Here is an 18,322-nt window from a genome sequence, read left to right on the forward strand (position 1 = left end):
ATAATAGATAGATAGATAGATAGATAGATAGATAGATAGATAGATAGATAGATAGATAGATAGATAGATAGATAGATAGATAGATAGATAGATAGATAAAGGGGATGGACGGATGGAGAGAGAGAGAGAGAGAGAGAGAGAGAGAGAGAGAGAGAGAGAGAGAGAGAGAGAGAGAGAGAGATTATTGTCATTGCAATGGGGGTGGAAGTAGCTCAAGTGGTTAAGGGTCTTGGTTGTTGATTGCAGGATTGGGCTTCAAGCCCCAGCTCTGCCAAGCTGCCACTTGGCCCCCAACCCACCCTGCTCCAGGGGTGCTGTATCATGGCTGACTCTGCACTCTGGCCCCAACCCCCAAGGATGAGATATGTGAACAAAGAATTTCACTGTGCTGTAATGTATATGTGACAAAGCAAAATACATGAAAATGCAACAAAATGCCGTTTAGCATCTACCAGAAGAGCAAATAGTGAACAATAAACATTTACATCAGTAAATAAGGCTCTGTCAGTTATTATATGCATAGAAAATTATGTGCAAGTTGCATTTACAGCATATAACGTGTAATCGTTATTAATGTCATCCTGAGTTACCAAAATCTAGAGTTTAAACATTGCATCTTTATTTCTACAATGGTTTAAAGGCAGTGGCCCCTCTAACAGAAGGCCTGGCCCCCAGTCAGGCCCACCCTGACCAAACCAAACCAAACAATCAGGAGACAGATGTCCTTCACTTCTAACATCCATCACTGCATATATATGTCTTAGATGGAAGAAGAAGAAAAAAAACAGCCGCCATCTTGTCCACTTCATCATTGCAGTCTCGGAATCCGGTGTATCCTATCCGGTGTCTCCACGCGCTCAGGGTCCTCCTTCTCTCCTCCGCTCTTGGTTACCATGGCGATGACGTCACCTTGCACCACGGACTTCGGCCCAGTAGAGAGGAAGGGCTGGAGATAAAGAGGCGTGGACTTTGCCGGGACGCAATAACGGTCTTTCCTGCATTATCACTCCGTCTATCTATCTCCTCTTCGCTCGCGCTGCGCTCGCCTCCTCTTCTCCTCCTCTCTTCTTCTTCTTCTTCTTCTTCTTCTTCTCCTCCTCTTCTTCCTCTCCGGTCAAACTGCAAAAATGCGCGAAATCGTGCACCTGCAAGCCGGACAGTGCGGCAACCAGATCGGAGCAAAGGTAAACAAATTAATAAAGTAAAAAAATCTATAATATTGCATGGCGTGCAGAAGGTTTCATTCCTCTGGTGTGTGGAGGAATCGTCTAGAAACTCTCCGTGGGGGGCGGGGGCTGGGGGGGGATGATAGAGAAGGATGCTGTCACGTAGACAATATACAATATATTCATAGACAAAATGTGCATATAAGACACTAATGTGATGAATGCATTGTTTTTGCACGAGTGACCGTGATGTGTTTGTGTGTTGTGAAGGAGAATGAGGGCGGCGGAGGCTCCTGGACACTATATTCACCATTTTTCCGACATTGAACAAATCTGTTTTTTTTTAAAAAAAATGGTTTTGGTTCATTCTTATCCGATATAACAATATATCTGGACAGGAGAGAGTACTTTTTATAGATATTTAGCATATTTTAGGTCAACAGCTGAATGGAGAGACAGCTTTCCCGAACTATCACCCGAACATCCGACGTTATGTTTATTAATATCCATCGAGGTCAGACTTCTCATCTATTATTATTTTACTTATCCTTGTTTTGTACTTCACCAACATCATTTGTTTGTTTCGTTATTTATTTAATAATTTATTAGTTAAGTAAGTAATTTATTTATTTATTTTTCAAACTCATCATTCATCACAATCGCAAACTGGTTCATGCATCTAATTTTGTTTTGTTTATTTATTTATTCATTTATTTATATTTATTATTTTATTTTTGTTGAGTTTTTTTCCCGTTATTGATTTTGCACGTTTTGTCAATTACGTAGCAGCTCTGAAACTGACCGCCTAACAGAGATGACGTCATTAATAAATAGCAACGACCTTAATAGACCTAAATAGCCTTATATATCCACATCTACATCATCTTTAGATAGATAGATAGATAGATAGATAGATAGATAGACAGATAGACAGATAGATAGATCATAATATATTATATACATGACATAATATGAATATAAAATAAAGATTATATATATATATATATATATAGAGAGAGAGAGAGAGAGAGAGAGAGAGAATATATATATTGACTATTGTCTGTCTCTACATTGAATATCCCTCAATAATCAATAAAGTATACATATAGATAGATAGATAGATAGATAGATAGATAGATAGATAGATAGATAGATAGATAGATAGATAGATAGAAGTGTGTGGTAAATGGATGGTAAATTGACCTACATTCCAATTATTTATTTATTAGTTCATTTGTCTTGCAGAAAATTCATACTAGAATCGAAAAAACCATTCACAACCAATTTTTCACGATTGTTTTAGCCATATACAATGTTTCTGTATTATCAAAGAAACTTCTGACATAGTGCATAATGCAGCTTGATGACATCATCAATATACAGCAGTGAGGCTGTAGATAAATGACACAGTGCTTCACATCCTTCGTGTTAATTAAGTTTTTGTACATTTTGCATGATCATATGAATTAATTCCAGCCTGAGTCTTTCTCTCTCTCTCTCTCTCTCTCTCTCTTTCTCTCTTGTTCTGGTCTCCACCCTTTTCTCAGTTCTGGGAGGTGATCAGCGATGAGCACGGCATCGACCCGACTGGAACGTACCACGGAGACAGCGACCTGCAGCTAGACAGGATCAGTGTCTACTACAATGAGGCTTCAGGTACTGACACGTCATGAGCAGCGGCGTTTAAGACATGACACAACCGGTTCTCATCATCAATGTCAGGATGTCACTCAGCAGAACAATAGACACTTTTAATAGCAGACACTTGAAAAGAAGAAGAAGAAGAATTAGGATAAAGGACACGTCTGTGCATAAAAATCTACAACAAAACTGTAGGCGTTAAATAAAAATCTCTGTAATACATGTGATTTGTTTGTGGTTGGAATTTTTTTTACACACTTTCCCGTCTCCCTGTGCTCAGGTGGGAAATATGTTCCCCGTGCCATCCTTGTGGATCTGGAGCCCGGAACCATGGACTCAGTCCGCTCCGGCCCTTTCGGACAGATCTTCAGACCTGACAACTTTGTGTTTGGTGAGGAGACAAAGAAAGATGACATACCTTACATGACTTTATTAGGCTTTTTGTTTATGGAAAACAATAATAATATCCATGAATATTGCATAATATTTTACTTCTCTGTGTGTATTAGATGTTAGGAGAAAAATAACCCTCTAAAGTGAGAAATTATCTTTTAGAAGGACTATATTATGTTTCTATGATCAAATGCATAAAATATATTTATTTATTTATTTATTTATTTATTTAATCCTGCATTTATTTATTTTTGTTTGTTTGTTTGTTTAATCCTGTATTTATTTATTTTTTATTTAATCCTGCTTTTATTTATTTATTCCTTTATTTATTCCTTTGTTTGTTTATTTATTTATTTATTTATTTATTTTTTCATGTGCATAAAATAGCCTATCATAGAAAAATAAATTAAAAAAACATATGTGAGATATTTTTTTATAAAAGTGTTGCTTGTTTAAAAATAATATATACAACATGGAAAAGGGAGAATTCTAAGAATTAAATACAAAAATATACCAGAAATGTTATTATGCAGTGTTACACTATATAACATGCCATACTTTAGTTAATTACCTATTTATATGTATAACGATTAAAAATTGATAACTGATATATTTTTTTATTAATTTAATCCATGTCATCAACAACACACTCCATTAGTTTTAAGACTAAATTGGGTCTTGATTTAATCTGCCTACAGGATATTCTACACATTTATATTTACACTGATAAATAAATACATAATACCTTATAAAAGTAAATTCAGTAAGCTAAAAAAATGCATTTATTTTCATTATTAGGACAAAGCGGTGCTGGAAACAACTGGGCAAAGGGCCACTACACTGAGGGGGCGGAGCTTGTGGACTCTGTGCTGGACGTGGTGCGTAAGGAGGCGGAGAGCTGCGACTGCCTGCAGGGTTTCCAGCTCACTCACTCACTGGGTGGCGGCACGGGCTCCGGCATGGGCACGCTACTCATTAGCAAAATCCGTGAGGAGTATCCCGACCGCATCATGAACACCTTCAGCGTAGTGCCCTCGCCCAAAGTGTCCGACACTGTGGTGGAGCCGTACAACGCCACCCTGTCCGTTCACCAGCTGGTAGAGAACACAGACGAGACCTACTGCATCGACAATGAGGCGCTTTACGACATCTGCTTCCGCACGCTAAAGCTGACCACGCCCACGTACGGAGACCTGAACCACCTGGTCTCGGCCACCATGAGCGGCGTCACAACCTGCCTGCGTTTCCCCGGGCAGCTCAACGCAGATTTGCGTAAGCTGGCCGTCAACATGGTGCCCTTCCCGCGTCTTCACTTCTTCATGCCCGGGTTCGCTCCTCTGACCAGCAGGGGAAGCCAACAGTACCGCTCTCTGTCCGTGCCCGAGTTGACTCAGCAGATGTTCGATGCCAAGAACATGATGGCGGCCTGCGACCCACGTCACGGCCGCTACCTCACCGTGGCCGCCGTCTTCCGAGGCCGCATGTCCATGAAGGAAGTGGACGAGCAGATGCTCAACGTGCAGAACAAGAACAGCAGCTACTTCGTCGAGTGGATCCCCAACAACGTCAAGACGGCCGTGTGTGACATCCCACCACGCGGTCTCAAGATGGCCGCCACCTTCATCGGCAACAGCACGGCTATCCAGGAGCTGTTCAAGCGCATTTCCGAGCAGTTCACCGCTATGTTCAGGCGCAAGGCTTTCCTACACTGGTACACCGGAGAAGGCATGGACGAGATGGAGTTCACCGAGGCAGAGAGCAACATGAACGACCTGGTCTCCGAGTACCAGCAGTACCAGGACGCCACCGCCGAGGAGGGCGAGTTCGAGGAGGAGGGCGAAGAGGAGGTCGCTTAAATCTAAGCCACGCCCATCCATCCATCCATCCATCCACCCTTTATCACTTGCAACGATGGTCCTAACAGCTGTGGCGTTTCCAATGAATCGTGCAACATTTTCTTTTTCTTTCTTCTTCATTTGTCTTTGTGTTTTTGTCCATTGTGAGTGCACTGCATCATCTCCAGTGTCACAAGCGAAGAAGTGATCTCAACTGTGAAGTCTTCAGATGTGTGGTTACCTTACCTTCTGTCAAGATCTGAATAAAGGCTAATTCTTCACCCAAGAGCCTTGTTGTGTTTTTGTTTTTTTTTATTCTCTTCTGAAAGGGGATAAAACTCAACATACACATCACTGACATGGCTTCGACACCAGTAGTGTACAGGTATATAAGCACCTTGTGGGCTCTTCATCTCATTTTCCTGAACATAGAGGAGCCTACTGGTCACTGCATCCCACTTTCTCTGCTTTTCTTCCCCCATGAGGGCACTAGAGGATACTTCATAACATTTTCATACCCTAGAGGGCATAACATCACCTTTTTTCCATGTGAAGTGCAGACATTAGAGCAAGTCATCATCTTTTTCTTTACTTTGCATCCTATACCACTTTTTTGTACTATAGGGCACTATAGGGGGGCACTTTCACTGTTTTTCACACACACACACACACACACACACACAAACACAAACACCCATGCTTATGTTTAGCACTGAAACATGAGGCTTGTGCTGTCATTTGGGAGCAGTGAGTCATTTTGGAGTCAACAAGTCATTTGGGAGTCATTTAGGAGTCATTTAGAAGTCGACTCTTACTAACAAAACTGAGTCAAATGATTCGACTCATAGCATAAATGACAATGAACACATCATTTGCATACAGTTAAAGCAAAATTCAAATTTTTCTGCTATGACGTTTATAAGTTGCTCTTTACCCATTTATTCATGACCGGCTTTTTCGAAAGCTTTGTATTTTTTTGCATGGCAGCACTTCCATCCTCATGCTTTCATAACAGGAACTTGACGTGTATCCCTCAGCAGTATCTAAATGTTACCTGCGTCTTAAATGTCCTCTGTCCCGATTCCTGTCTGCTCTGAGCCTCTGCGTACAACAATGCTCACATTCATCAGCATCTGTAACACTGAAGCCTGTGATAGACCTGCGCTGCATGACTTCCCTCTTTATAACCATGCTCAGGAATGTCCGTGGAACAGAGACAGAGAGCTTCAGACTTGCTAAATTCCCAGCGGATGCTTTTTATGTATTTAATTAATTAATTAATTAATTATCTAAAGATAATCAATTATTTACCACAATGTTGGTGCAGAAACTGATGTGTACTTCTTTACATTATATTGGTTTAATTGAACAGAGCAAAAACTTCAGCATTAATACATTACCTGACCAGTGAGAGGTGAAGTGAATAACACTGAGTATCTCCTCATCATGGCACCTGTTAGTGGGCGGGATATATTAGGCAGCAAGTCAACATTTTGTCCTCAAAGTTGATGTGTTAGAAGCAGGAAAAATGGACAAGTGTAAGGATTTGAGTGAGTTTGACGAAGGACCAAATTGTGACCACTGGATCAGAGCATCTCCAAAACTGCAGCTCTTGTGGGGTGTTCCCGGTCTGCAGTGGTCAGTATCTATCAAAAGTGCTCCAAGGAAGGAACAGCAGTGAACCGGTGACAGGGTCATGGACGGTCAAGGCTCATTGATGGACGTAAGGAGCAAAGGCTGGACCGTGTGATCCGATCCAACAGACGAGCTACTGTTGCTCAAACTGCTGAAGAAGTTAATGCTGGTTCTGATAGAAAGGGGTCTTTGGCAGGAAAAGGACCAACAATATTAGGCAGGTGGTCATAATGTTATGCCTGTTCAGGATTATTTTATATATATATATATATATATATACATACATACATACATACATACATACACACACACACACACACACATATATATATATATATATATATATATATTCATATATTATATATTCATGTCTGTTCTACACATCCCTGTATCTATTGTTGCTATAGAAACGATAACATAACATAAACCTGGGACTTGCAGCTGCACTACTGTTATAGGGAATCAGTCAAGACCTTCTGACCAATCAGAAACCAGAATTCTACAAAATCTATCTATTTTACTGTCTTTAGTTCTTCCTCTCCTTAAAATGTACATATCTCCATGTTTGCTCAGTTCATTTTATTTAATATAAGGAAAGAAATTCCAAGCAGATTCGTTCTCGACATACAAAAAGAAATGCAAAGACAGTTCATTATTAAATTATAATTTAATATTTGCCATTGTAGAAATTCATACAACTTCTGTGTGTTAAATGCCGTATGCTGTCTTTAACCAGCAGGATCCACTCCTATCAGTTTTTTTCTCTTGATCAGATTTGCATGTTTTTAACCATCAGAATCAAGCCTACCTTGTTTTATTTATTTATTTATTTTTAATTAGCCGTGCATTCTTCGTGTTCACAGCGTTTAAAAATCATTTACGCGAATCAGATAAAATGAAGATCAAAAGACCGGACATATCATCTGCATAAAATTCCAGCAGATCATTTACACTTGAATTGAATTTTTTGGAATATAACAACGTTTACATTTCAAGTACATTCATCGTTGACTGAAACCCAAGTGCCATGTGATTGCTGGACCATTCCGGAAAATCAGGTTCGCGACTCATTTTGAGGTAAATAATCACTTGTGGTAAAAAATCCTAGTGTTTGAACCCTAACCTAAAAATAACATTAGAAAACGTTCTGAATAAAACGTTGATAAAATCTTTTTTAAAAATATATATCTATATCTTTAAAAAAATTGAATTACAGCAAACAGCAGCAAGCAAAAGCAAGACTTCGCAAACAAAAGTCTCGTCCTTGAAGGCAGATGAACAAACATCCAGCTACTTCCAGAGTAATCGCAGCCCCAAGCTCTAATTCAGTTCAGTTCAGATCCTGGATTTCAGGTTCGGTTCGTGGGTTAATTAACCGTGAAGGTGTGGGTTGCGGCTCTTTCCTCTGTCACCGGAGAGAATGACGGGTGTGTGTGTGTGTGGTGTGTGTGGGTTTTTTTTAAGCGTAACAAGAAACAGCCATCCGCTGGGACGCTCTTCGACAGGCGTTACGTTACACACCCGCGTGCTTCCGTGATTCATTCCAAAGAATCGTTCTGTGAAATGTTCGGTGAGTCCGAGCGTCTTTAAATTAGTCTCTCCTCTTTAGGCAGTTTGAGGGCGTTGGGTGCCTCGGGGCCGCGTGTCCCCGTCTGCTCCTCGGCGCTCGGCCGGTACGTTCCCTCCGTCTGCCTCTTCTTCCTCACCGTGCACAACAGGAAGGCCAGGACTCCTATCAGTATGAGCGCCAGGATCACCACGATTGGCACGACGATCTCGACGATCTTGTTTCCCTGAAAAAAAGGACACACACATTTAGAATTAAAGCTTGAAATGTTGGAACGGTTTTCAGTTCAATTTCTCACAATGTGCCAATTCCCAGGCACATACTTTTATGCTTTACAATCACTTTAACTGATCTGTACTTCACAGGTGTGTACAGATCTCTACCCGATTTGCATTACAGGTGTGTACAGATCTCTACCTGATCTGTATTGCACAGGTATATACAGCTCTCTACCTGATCTGTACTGTATCTGTGTACAGATTTATACCTGATCTGTATTGCAGGTGTGGACAGATTTATACCTGATCTGTATTGCAGGTGTGTATAGATCTATACCTGATCTGTACTGGGGGTGTGTACAGATCTCTACCTGATCTGTATTGCACAGGTATATACAGATCTCTACCTGATCAGTACTGGGGGTGTGTACAGATCTCTACCTGATCAGTACTGGGGGTGTGTACAGATCTCTACCTGATCTGTTTTACAGGTGTGTACAGATCTCTACCTGATCTGTTTTACAGGTGTGTACAGATCTCTACCTGATCTGTTTTACAGGTGTGTACAGATCTCTACCTGATCTGTTTTACAGGTGTGTACAGATCTCTACCTGATCTGTTTTACAGGTGTGTACAGATCTCTACCTGATCTGTTTTACAGGTGTGTACAGATCTCTACCTGATCTGTTTTACAGGTGTGTACAGATCTCTACCTGATCTGTTTTACAGGTGTGTACAGATCTCTACCTGATCTGTTTTACAGGTGTGTACAGATCTCTACCTGATCTGTTTTACAGGTGTGTACAGATCTCTACCTGATCTGTTTTACAGGTGTGTACAGATCTCTACCTGATCTGTTTTACAGGTGTGTACAGATCTCTACCTGATCTGTTTTACAGGTGTGTACAGATCTCTACCTGATCTGTTTTACAGGTGTGTACAGATCTCTACCTGATCTGTTTTACAGGTGTGAACAGATCTCTACCTGATCTGTTTTACAGGTGTGAACAGATCTCTACCTGATCTGTTTTACAGGTGTGAACAGATCTCTACCTGATCTGTTTTACAGGTGTGAACAGATCTCTACCTGATCTGTTTTACAGGTGTGTACAGATCTCTACCTGATCTGTTTTACAGGTGTGTACAGATCTCTACCTGATCTGTACTGCACAGGTATGTACAGATCTCTACCTGATCTGTATTTCAGGTATGTCATTTTCATGGCACAATTTGTCACATATCAAAACTCTGGGTAATCGGGATTAATTGCCTCAATGCAATGTCCCTTTTAGTAACTAGAACTTTCCATTCATTAAAAAAATAGATATAAGTAAAATTTGTTAATGGAAAACTGGATCACTGGTTTTAGTACATCATAATTAAAAAGGCTGGAGACTATACGGTATTGATAAAAATCTTGAAATAATATTCTCTTAATTGGTTCATCTTAAATATAAAACAAAATGGAGGATATTTCGACCACCATAGTGATGCACATTTATTTAAAAATACAAACATATTTTTTACACTGTTTAGATAGTTTGCCTCGTGGATTTGTATTTTCACCACAACAGGGCAAACTTTTTTGTTTTATTTACCTCCCAAGACCCAAAAGTTGCACTCTGAATGATTCATGATTCCTCGAAACGAAAGCAAAGGAGTGTGCTCACCTGATCCGGAGGGACCGGAGAGTCAGTGGTGTTCGCCTGCATAGTGGAATTCTCTGTAAAAGAAAAAGGCAGGATGAGGAATTAAACACGATGATAAGTGATGATTATTTGCCATTAACATTGTGACACAAAGTGTTTAATTCTCATCATTCGTACTGTAACACAACAATCCTCCTTAACACAACAAACTCTCTCCATCTTTCTTTTAGAGCTATATTAAAGGTTCTCTGTGAAACAAGTTACTTTCTATTACTTATTGTACATTATCTTACATTAGCTTTAGACAACCGTTCACTCCCAAGCCTCTGTTTTCCTTTGCTTAAGACAAGAAATCGAGTGTATTATGTCCAAACCTGTGATGTGTAGCTGCCCTACTGTCAGAGAAATGAACCCACACTTTCTGACCAATCAGAATCCAGAATTCAGCAGGACTGATGATTCATTACTTTATCTAATGGGATGCACCATAATCAGTACCATAGGTTCAGTTCAGTTCAGTGAACCTGAGCAGAACGTCGCTGCCTTCGAGATGATGTCATAAGACATTAGCATGAAGATGACTCGCGTCTCAAACCGGACAAACCCGGACTAATCATTCTTTCAGTGGAGCTGTAAGAGCTTGCTCAGAGCATTAGAACAAAATGTAAACACAAATACTTTATAATATGATGTTACTCATGTAGGGAAACATATACATTATGTTGCCAAAAGTTTTGGGACGTCTGCCTTTCCATGCACATGAATGTAATATGGCGTTGTCTCGCCCTTTGCAGCTATAACAGCTTCAACTCTTCTGGGAAGGCTTTCCACAAGGTTTAGAAGTGTGTTTTTGATCATTCCTCTAGAAGCGCATTTGTGAGGTCAGACAGTGATGTTGGACGAGAAGCTCTGGTTCACAGTCTCTGCTCTAATTTATCCCAAAGGTGTTCTATGGGGTTGAGGTCAGGACTCTGTGCAGGACAGTCAAGTTCCTCCACACCAAACTCACTCATCCATGTCTTTATGGACCTTGCTTTGGTCACTGGTGTGCAGTCATGTTGGAACAGGAAGGGGTCATCCCCAAACTGTTCCCACAAAGAGCATGAAATTGTCCAAAATGTCTTGGTATGAAGCTGAAGCATTAAGAGTTCCTTTCACTGGAACTAAGGGGCCGAGCCCAACCCCTGAACTCAATGATTTGGAGGGGTGTCCCAAAACATTTGGTAATATAGTGTATACGTCTGGTTGAGGATGGGACTGGATGGTGGGAAGTCATTTACGCCTGAAGTGACTAATACTTCCTGGTTATATGGTTAGGATGCTTCATGATAACTCATGATGTGAATGTTCAGGGTGAAAACTTTTTGTTTCATCTTGTTTTGAAACAAACAAACGTGATCTGAAAGTGTATTCTGTCCTACATGAACAGAAGGGAAAAGAAAAACTACAGCGCAAGAAAAACTCATTACACGCATTTTAAACCAGAAACCAAGCCATGAAGTCCATGGAGTTCTCTGTAGACCTTTGTGGTCAACCTGTAGTGAGATACGGATCAGGACCAGAAAATAAAACCATTTATAATGCTTTGAATGTTCTCAGAAGAACAGTGAACTCCAACATCATGGAAAAAGTCTGGAATTTGGAATTTCTTCTTCCTAGAACTGAACATCCAGCCAAATTCATTAACCAGACTAGAAGCTCTAACTAGCTTTAGGTTACTGACCTGCCAATACACCAAACTCACTAACCCAGAGAGGGTAAGGCTAACACGTGTTTCCTCCGAGCTCACAAACACTCATGATTAACAAAAGTCACTGAGATTAACTCCAGAGAGAGAGAGAGTAATCTCATCCCTAACACTTAGAAAGCATGGGAAATTTTGCTGTCTAGATTCCCACCCAGACGCCGGGTGATGCCGGTCATCCAGCTTGGAATTCACCATCTCCAGATGAGAGGAGATGTGATTCTCACGCGTCACTCAGGAACCCGTCTGTTTCATGAGAGAGAAAATAACACTATGTTGTTGAATAGGCTTTTATGTTGTGTCGTTTCTTATCAACTTTCTTTCACACAAGGCGCCAATACTTTTCGTGGCCTTTGTGTATTTAAACATTAGTTTGTGAATATGGTTTAAAAAGTGTTCTCGGTGTACAATCCCGTCCCGTGAGTTACTCACTCCTGTGTTATCTCTGTGCACTTTCATCCTTGAGGGGGTGATTATTTACTCGTGTGAATGATTAACGTTTTGGATTCCTCTCTCTCTCTCTCTCTCTCTCTCTCTCTCTCTCTCTCTCTCTCTCTCTCTTTAATCACGTGGGGATTTTATTTTTGGCTACATTATGACAATATGGACGGTGCTTTCGGTTTGTGAGTCATGTTTCGTGTGTTTCTGTGGGAGATCACAGCGATACTCGTGAACACCGCATTCTTTGTGCCTTGTCATCTTTGGGCTGTTGACCATGAAGCGTCACAGGAGACCGATCACACACACACACACACACACACCACAGAAGGTGCTCCTCAGGCTTCAGCCATGCGTTTGTTTGCTTGTTTTGCTCTTTAAGGGCTCGTACACAGCAAGTCCTTACCTCCTAAATACCTAAGGCTTTGTTGTAATAAGCGGACATGCTTACACTTGCCTCAGATAAAAACGGCACACACACAACGGTGTGAAAGGTGTGTCATGATGTTAAGGTCACCCGGTAACTCGGCTCAGCTCGTTTTATATTTCTCTTCTTTTATTTGCCTGTACTCTCTCAGGAATAGCCTTAGAAAAGTACCCTTAATAGGAATAGCTCAGTGACAGAAAAATATCTTTACTTCTGAGAGGGAGATTCATTCATTCAGTACCTGAATAAATAATTAACCTGAAACGACTCACAGACTCCCTGTATCGATAACCTGAAACGACTCACAGACTCCCTGTATCGATAACCTGAAACGACTCACAGACTCCCTGTATCAATAAGCTGAATCGACTCACTGACTCACTGTATAAATAACCTGAAACGACTCACAACTCACTGTATCAATAAGCTGAATCGACTCACTGAGTCACTGTATAAATAACCTGAAATGACTCACAGACTCCCTGTATCAATAACCTGAAACGACTCACAGACTCCCTGAAGAGATAACCTGAAACGACTCACCGATTCCGAGACGCTGGAGCAGATCGCCGCTCGTCGTGAATCCCGTCATGGTGCTCTCTCCTGTGTGTCTGGACCCTCCGAGACGCCGACAGTCCGGCACTCACACTCAGGACAGCAGTGAGGAGAACACCATGCTGGGGCTGAATGAATATCAGCACAGCAACGGCTGTAATCTCCTGTAAAACTGTAGGAGTAAAGCACACGCCTCGGTTAAAAATGTGCTTCTGCCTTGTTTACGTGATGTGTCATGACCATTCAGCTCGTTCGGATCTCTAACACCGTGTGATATCTGCTACTAGAACAAGAACAGCATGATTTTTATAGGACAGAAAAAAAACTTTAATGAGGTAATAAGTTCATATTTAAAGAGTCGACTTAATACACGCATTTTCTCTACTACCTTTCTACTGGTGTTCCTTTCTTTGTGTGTGTGTGTGTGTGTGTGTGTGTGTGTAGTGACCTTGAGTATTCGGAAGTTCAAAAAATGACAAACATTAAGAAATGTAAGTAATTAACATGTAATTTTTACCAGGAGACGTAGTGTTTTGGATTTTACAGCATATTTATAGTGGATTATAATAATAATAATAATAATAATAATAATAATAAGCTTAATTTATCTAGAACCTTTCTTGAACATTTAAGGTGTATTAAAAAAAAACAAAAAAAACCCAACAATAATAATAATAATAATAATAATTACACTAATAATAATAATTTTAAAATCTGTGTATGTATATATCTGTGTTTCTGTGTATGTCTGTTTAAGCCAACATCCTTACTGCTTGTTTTTGTAATTAAAAAAATGTTTTTCATTTTTTTATTTATTCTTTATTTATAGCATGAGATGTAGTCTGAGAAATATTTAATATATAATATAATACATATTTTTTCATTTTATATTTTTGTGCGTGTTGTATCTGACTAAGCTGCTGTAACACAAATTTCCTTCATGGGATCAATAAAGTCTATCTATCTATCTATCTATCTATCTATCTATCTATCTATCTATCTATCTATCTATCTATCTATCTATCTATCTATCTATCTATCTATCTATCTATCTATCTATCTATCTATCTGACCACCTATCTGTGTCTGTCTGTCTGTCTCTTCTCCTGAATCATATCTATAAACCGTTCCTGAAAACTTCTTCCTTCTTTCTCTTAGTTCATTTTTCATCATCACATCGTGACAGTGTTCTTTGTTCCTCACTCGGAGACATGGGGGGGGTGAAAACTTTTGCACCAGGCTGAGAGCAAGTGCACTGAAACCTATGTGTGTGTGTGTGGTACTCGAGTGGTACCCTTAAAGGTTCTGGTTCCTTTAATCTATCTTTCACCTGGAGCCGTGGACATGGTGCAGCTTTCCATCTGATTTAAGGTCCAGTGTGATGAGACTGTGATGAGTTTATGGTTTTTAGAGAGAGCTATATTCATCTTTCCAGGTAAAGTGCTGGAGGTTTAAAACATGTTTGTTCGATGATATCAAGCTAGCTGACTGTAGTTCTTCCTTCATTATGACAAAGTGAAACAAATGTCCAGATAACACGCATCTCCACATGTCCAGATTCTTCATGATGTATCTGTAAACTAACTTCTAGCTCTTTAAACTGATCCCAGGTGACAAGCAGATTTGTATGGGCTTTGATTCCTGTTTTAACAAATCTTCACATTTATACACAACCTCCTACAAATCAGCTCGCTCTTTCTTTCTGCTTTCTCTGCCTTGTTTAGGACAATAAAATGATTTAAATGGTTTAAAGTCTTGATTTCAGACAGATGAGATGCTTTTTTTTTTGCCTTTTTTCTACCTGGGGAGTACAAACATTTGCTTTAAACTAGACATTCCTAAAGATATAAAAGTCACAGAGTTTATGATAGGACAGATATGAGTGAAACATTTGTATTAATATGAATGTGAAATATATATATATATATATATGGAACAGGAAGGGGTGTGTAAACTCAACTGTATGCACCTGCTACATAGACGGACGGACGGATGGACGGACAGACGGACGGATAGGCAGGCAGACAGACATATACATAAAAAGACAGACAGATAGATAGACAGGCAGGCAGGCAGGCAGACAAATAGTCAGACAAACAGACAGACAGACAGACAGGTAGGTAGGTAGGTAGATAGATAAATAGACACATGGATGGACAGACAGACAGACAGACAGATAGATAGATAGATAGATAGATAGATAGACAGATAGACAGATAGATAGATAGATAGATAGATAGGCAAACAGACAGACAGACAGGTAGATAGATAGACAGATAGACAGATAGATAGACAGATAGACAGATAGACAGATAGATAGATAGATAGATAGATAGATAGATAGATAGATAGATAGATAGGCAAACAGACAGACAGACAGACAGGTTGATAGATAGATAGATAGATAGATAGATAGATAGATAGATAGATAGATAGATAGATAGATAGATAGATAGATAGATAGATAGATAGATAGATAGGCAAACAGACAGACAGACAGACAGGTTGATAGATAGATAGATAGATAGATAGATAGATAGATAGATAGATAGATAGATAGATAGATAGATAGATAGATAGATAGATAGATAGATAGGCAAACAGACAGACAGACAGGTAGACAGATAGACAGATAGACAGATAGATAGATAGATAGATAGATAGATAGATAGATAGATAGATAGATAGATAGATAGATAGATAGATAGATAGGCAAACAGACAGACAGACAGACAGGTTGATTGATAGATAGATAGATAGATAGATAGATAGATAGATAGATAGATAGATAGATAGATAGATAGATAGATAGATAGACAGGCAAACAGACAGACAGACAGGTAGATAGATAGATAGATAGATAGATAGATAGATAGATAGATAGATAGACAGACAGACAGACAGACAGACAGACAGACAGACACATAGATAGATAGACTGTACAGTACACCTGCTGAATCCAGCCCCTGAGCTCTGACGGTAATGTAGAGACACCGGGCTGATCGCAGCACTAACACGGATCCTACCGCGGGAAATGTTTCGGTCAGATCAGTATATAAGGTGTAAATGAGTGGTGTGTGTGTGTGTGTGTCTTTACCTTTCTCCCCTCTCTCCGGTCACACTCGGGCCTTTCCGGTGATTCAGACACGGAGCTCCATCCAGATCAGTCCAGAGCGCAGGTCGCTTCCGCTTCACCTTAACTGAGCCGCCGGAGTGCGCGCGCACCAATTTCTTTTTTAGCGTCAAATCACGGCGTTGGTCAAGTGTTTCTTTTTTTTTTTTTAAACCTTTATCCTTCTCTCGTGCCGAGCGGAAAACTGCAGCAGTCCGTTACACACCGACGGCCATGTCGAGATCACTCGATCAGTCATCGCGCCTTTATTACCGCCGCCGCTCCTCTGCAGTCTTCCTCCTAAATTCCCACTGCTGGTCACATGGTGCAGGCTCGAGTTACACTACCTGAGCCTCAACCTGCACACACACACACACACACACACACACACACACAGCGCTTTGTCTTACTATCCTTCTGAGGACCGTCTGGTTAATAGCATATTCATTATTAATGCTTCGTCTACACTTCAAAGGAAACTTGGCTCGTTTGTTTGTTTGTTTGTTTGTTTCAAAAGAAAGCAGTTTTCCTAATAGTGACCACCCAAATATATTTCCACAAGCTCAAAACTAGGGACATTTGGTGCACAGCGTGATATAAAACACACACACACACACACACTTGCTCACAACATTTTGGCTCTTTTGTTTGTGTGTTTTGTTTGTTTGTGTGTCTTATTACACATGCCCACAAAAATGGTCAAATATTCCTCACACACACACACACACACACTTCCCCTTTCAGTGAAGACCTTTCTCAAACATTTGGTTTGTTTTTTAGTTTGTTAGAATTTTTAATTACACATGCCTACAAAAATAGTCAAATATACCCACCGACCCCCACCCCCTGACCTCACACACACTTACTCTTCCTGTGTGGACCTTTTGTTTGTTTGTTTTTATGAATTTATAATTACACATGCCCACAAAAATGTTCAAATATTCCTCACACACACACACACATTTTGAGTATTACACCTACTCCTAATATTAACCTCATTAACCAAAAAGGAAAGATTTGGTCTGTTTGATTTGTTTGTTGTTTTATTTAAATAGCAGTAACGTAATAGTTCCCTTGTGAGGACTTTCCAAATCTAACCATAATGGCTCATTGATTGATTGATTGATTGATTGATTAGGTTGTGAAGTAGTTCCTCATATGGGAAAAGCCAAATGTTCCAACGGGCTTAGAACTGTCAGATGATCCTATTCTTGTGGGGACATTTGGTCCTCAACTAGATATGAAAACATGCCCCCTCCCCACACACACACACACACGACCTTTGTGCTCAGGCCTGAAAAATGCACCTGCCCACTAAAGCCCCGTGCTCACCACTTCCTCCTCCTCCTCCCCTCCATCCCATCTCTTCTTCCCCTCATAATGAACAATAGATTTGATTCATTCCAGTCTCCTTCTGTTTTAACTCCGTTCTTTATTTCTATTATATTGCTCAGAAGTCTATATTCCAAGGTGAACGTCACACGCCTCTCATCGTCTCAATGTTTGTTTCAAAACACACATGAACCGAGCTCCGGGGCTCAAACCAAACTGACGAGACGAAGAGCTTTTATTCCCGTCTCGGTCTCAGGTCTGGTGCTGAACACTTCTCGCTCAGTTAATCAGTTAATCTCTAAACTCCAGGAGCTGAAAAATTCCTGCCATTCCAAGAACACGGCTAATCCTCTCTCTCTCTCTCTCTCTCATGTGAAAATGATTAACCAATCAGAGTCAGTGTCACTGTATATATTACAGCATTACTCTACTGAACTAGATCTTTCACCTTAAAGGCAAATGTTAAATAAATGTAAATAAATTGTAGGAGATTTCATGTTGACTTTTACTCAGCTACATGTACAGTACTGGGCTTTAGTCTCAGCCTCATGCTGTTAAGCAAAGATGCCTTTCAAATATAATGAAATAAAATGTTTCTCCATTTAAGAAT

The 18,322-nt window shown here is 40.1% G+C and overlaps 2 protein-coding genes across 2 annotated transcripts; one reads left to right on the top strand and one right to left on the bottom strand.

Moving 5' to 3' along the window:
• The first annotated feature begins 947 nt into the window (after positions 1-947).
• Positions 948-5,198, top strand: tubb4bl (tubulin, beta 4B class IVb-like). The gene is made up of 4 exons (XM_058377706.1): positions 948-1,184; positions 2,714-2,822; positions 3,088-3,198; positions 3,999-5,198. Exons 1-4 carry the CDS (start codon positions 1,128-1,130, stop codon positions 5,054-5,056), a joined length of 1,335 nt encoding a protein of 444 aa, XP_058233689.1. The 5' UTR covers positions 948-1,127; the 3' UTR covers positions 5,057-5,198.
• Positions 5,199-7,318: 2,120 nt separating this feature from the next.
• On the bottom strand, positions 7,319-16,704 carry crb3a (crumbs homolog 3a). The gene is made up of 4 exons (XM_058377711.1): positions 16,366-16,704; positions 13,257-13,440; positions 10,126-10,178; positions 7,319-8,463 (listed from the first exon to the last, which is right to left on the bottom strand). The coding sequence occupies exons 2-4, from the start codon at positions 13,303-13,305 to the stop codon at positions 8,257-8,259; spliced, it is 309 nt and encodes a 102-aa protein (XP_058233694.1). The 5' UTR covers positions 13,306-13,440; positions 16,366-16,704; the 3' UTR covers positions 7,319-8,256.
• Positions 16,705-18,322: the final 1,618 nt, after the last annotated feature.

The sequence above is a fragment of the Hemibagrus wyckioides genome, linkage group LG24 (genome assembly GCF_019097595.1).
Source record: "Hemibagrus wyckioides isolate EC202008001 linkage group LG24, SWU_Hwy_1.0, whole genome shotgun sequence".
Taxonomy (NCBI): Eukaryota; Metazoa; Chordata; class Actinopteri; order Siluriformes; family Bagridae; genus Hemibagrus; species Hemibagrus wyckioides.

Excerpts from the sequence above, each read along its gene's own strand:
- tubb4bl (XM_058377706.1), top strand. The coding sequence starts at position 1,128 with ATGCGCGAAATCGTGCACCTGCAAGCCGGACAGTGCGGCAACCAGATC. Across the intron at positions 1,185-2,713 it reads GCAACCAGATCGGAGCAAAG|TTCTGGGAGGTGATCAGCGA; the intron begins GTAAACAAATTA and ends CCCTTTTCTCAG. Across the intron at positions 2,823-3,087 it reads CTACTACAATGAGGCTTCAG|GTGGGAAATATGTTCCCCGT; the intron begins GTACTGACACGT and ends CCCTGTGCTCAG.
- crb3a (XM_058377711.1), bottom strand. The coding sequence starts at position 13,305 with ATGACGGGATTCACGACGAGCGGCGATCTGCTCCAGCGTCTCGGAATC. Across the intron at positions 10,179-13,256 it reads GCTCCAGCGTCTCGGAATCG|AGAATTCCACTATGCAGGCG; the intron begins GTGAGTCGTTTC and ends TTTCTTTTACAG. Across the intron at positions 8,464-10,125 it reads CTCCGGTCCCTCCGGATCAG|GGAAACAAGATCGTCGAGAT; the intron begins GTGAGCACACTC and ends CCTTTTTTTCAG.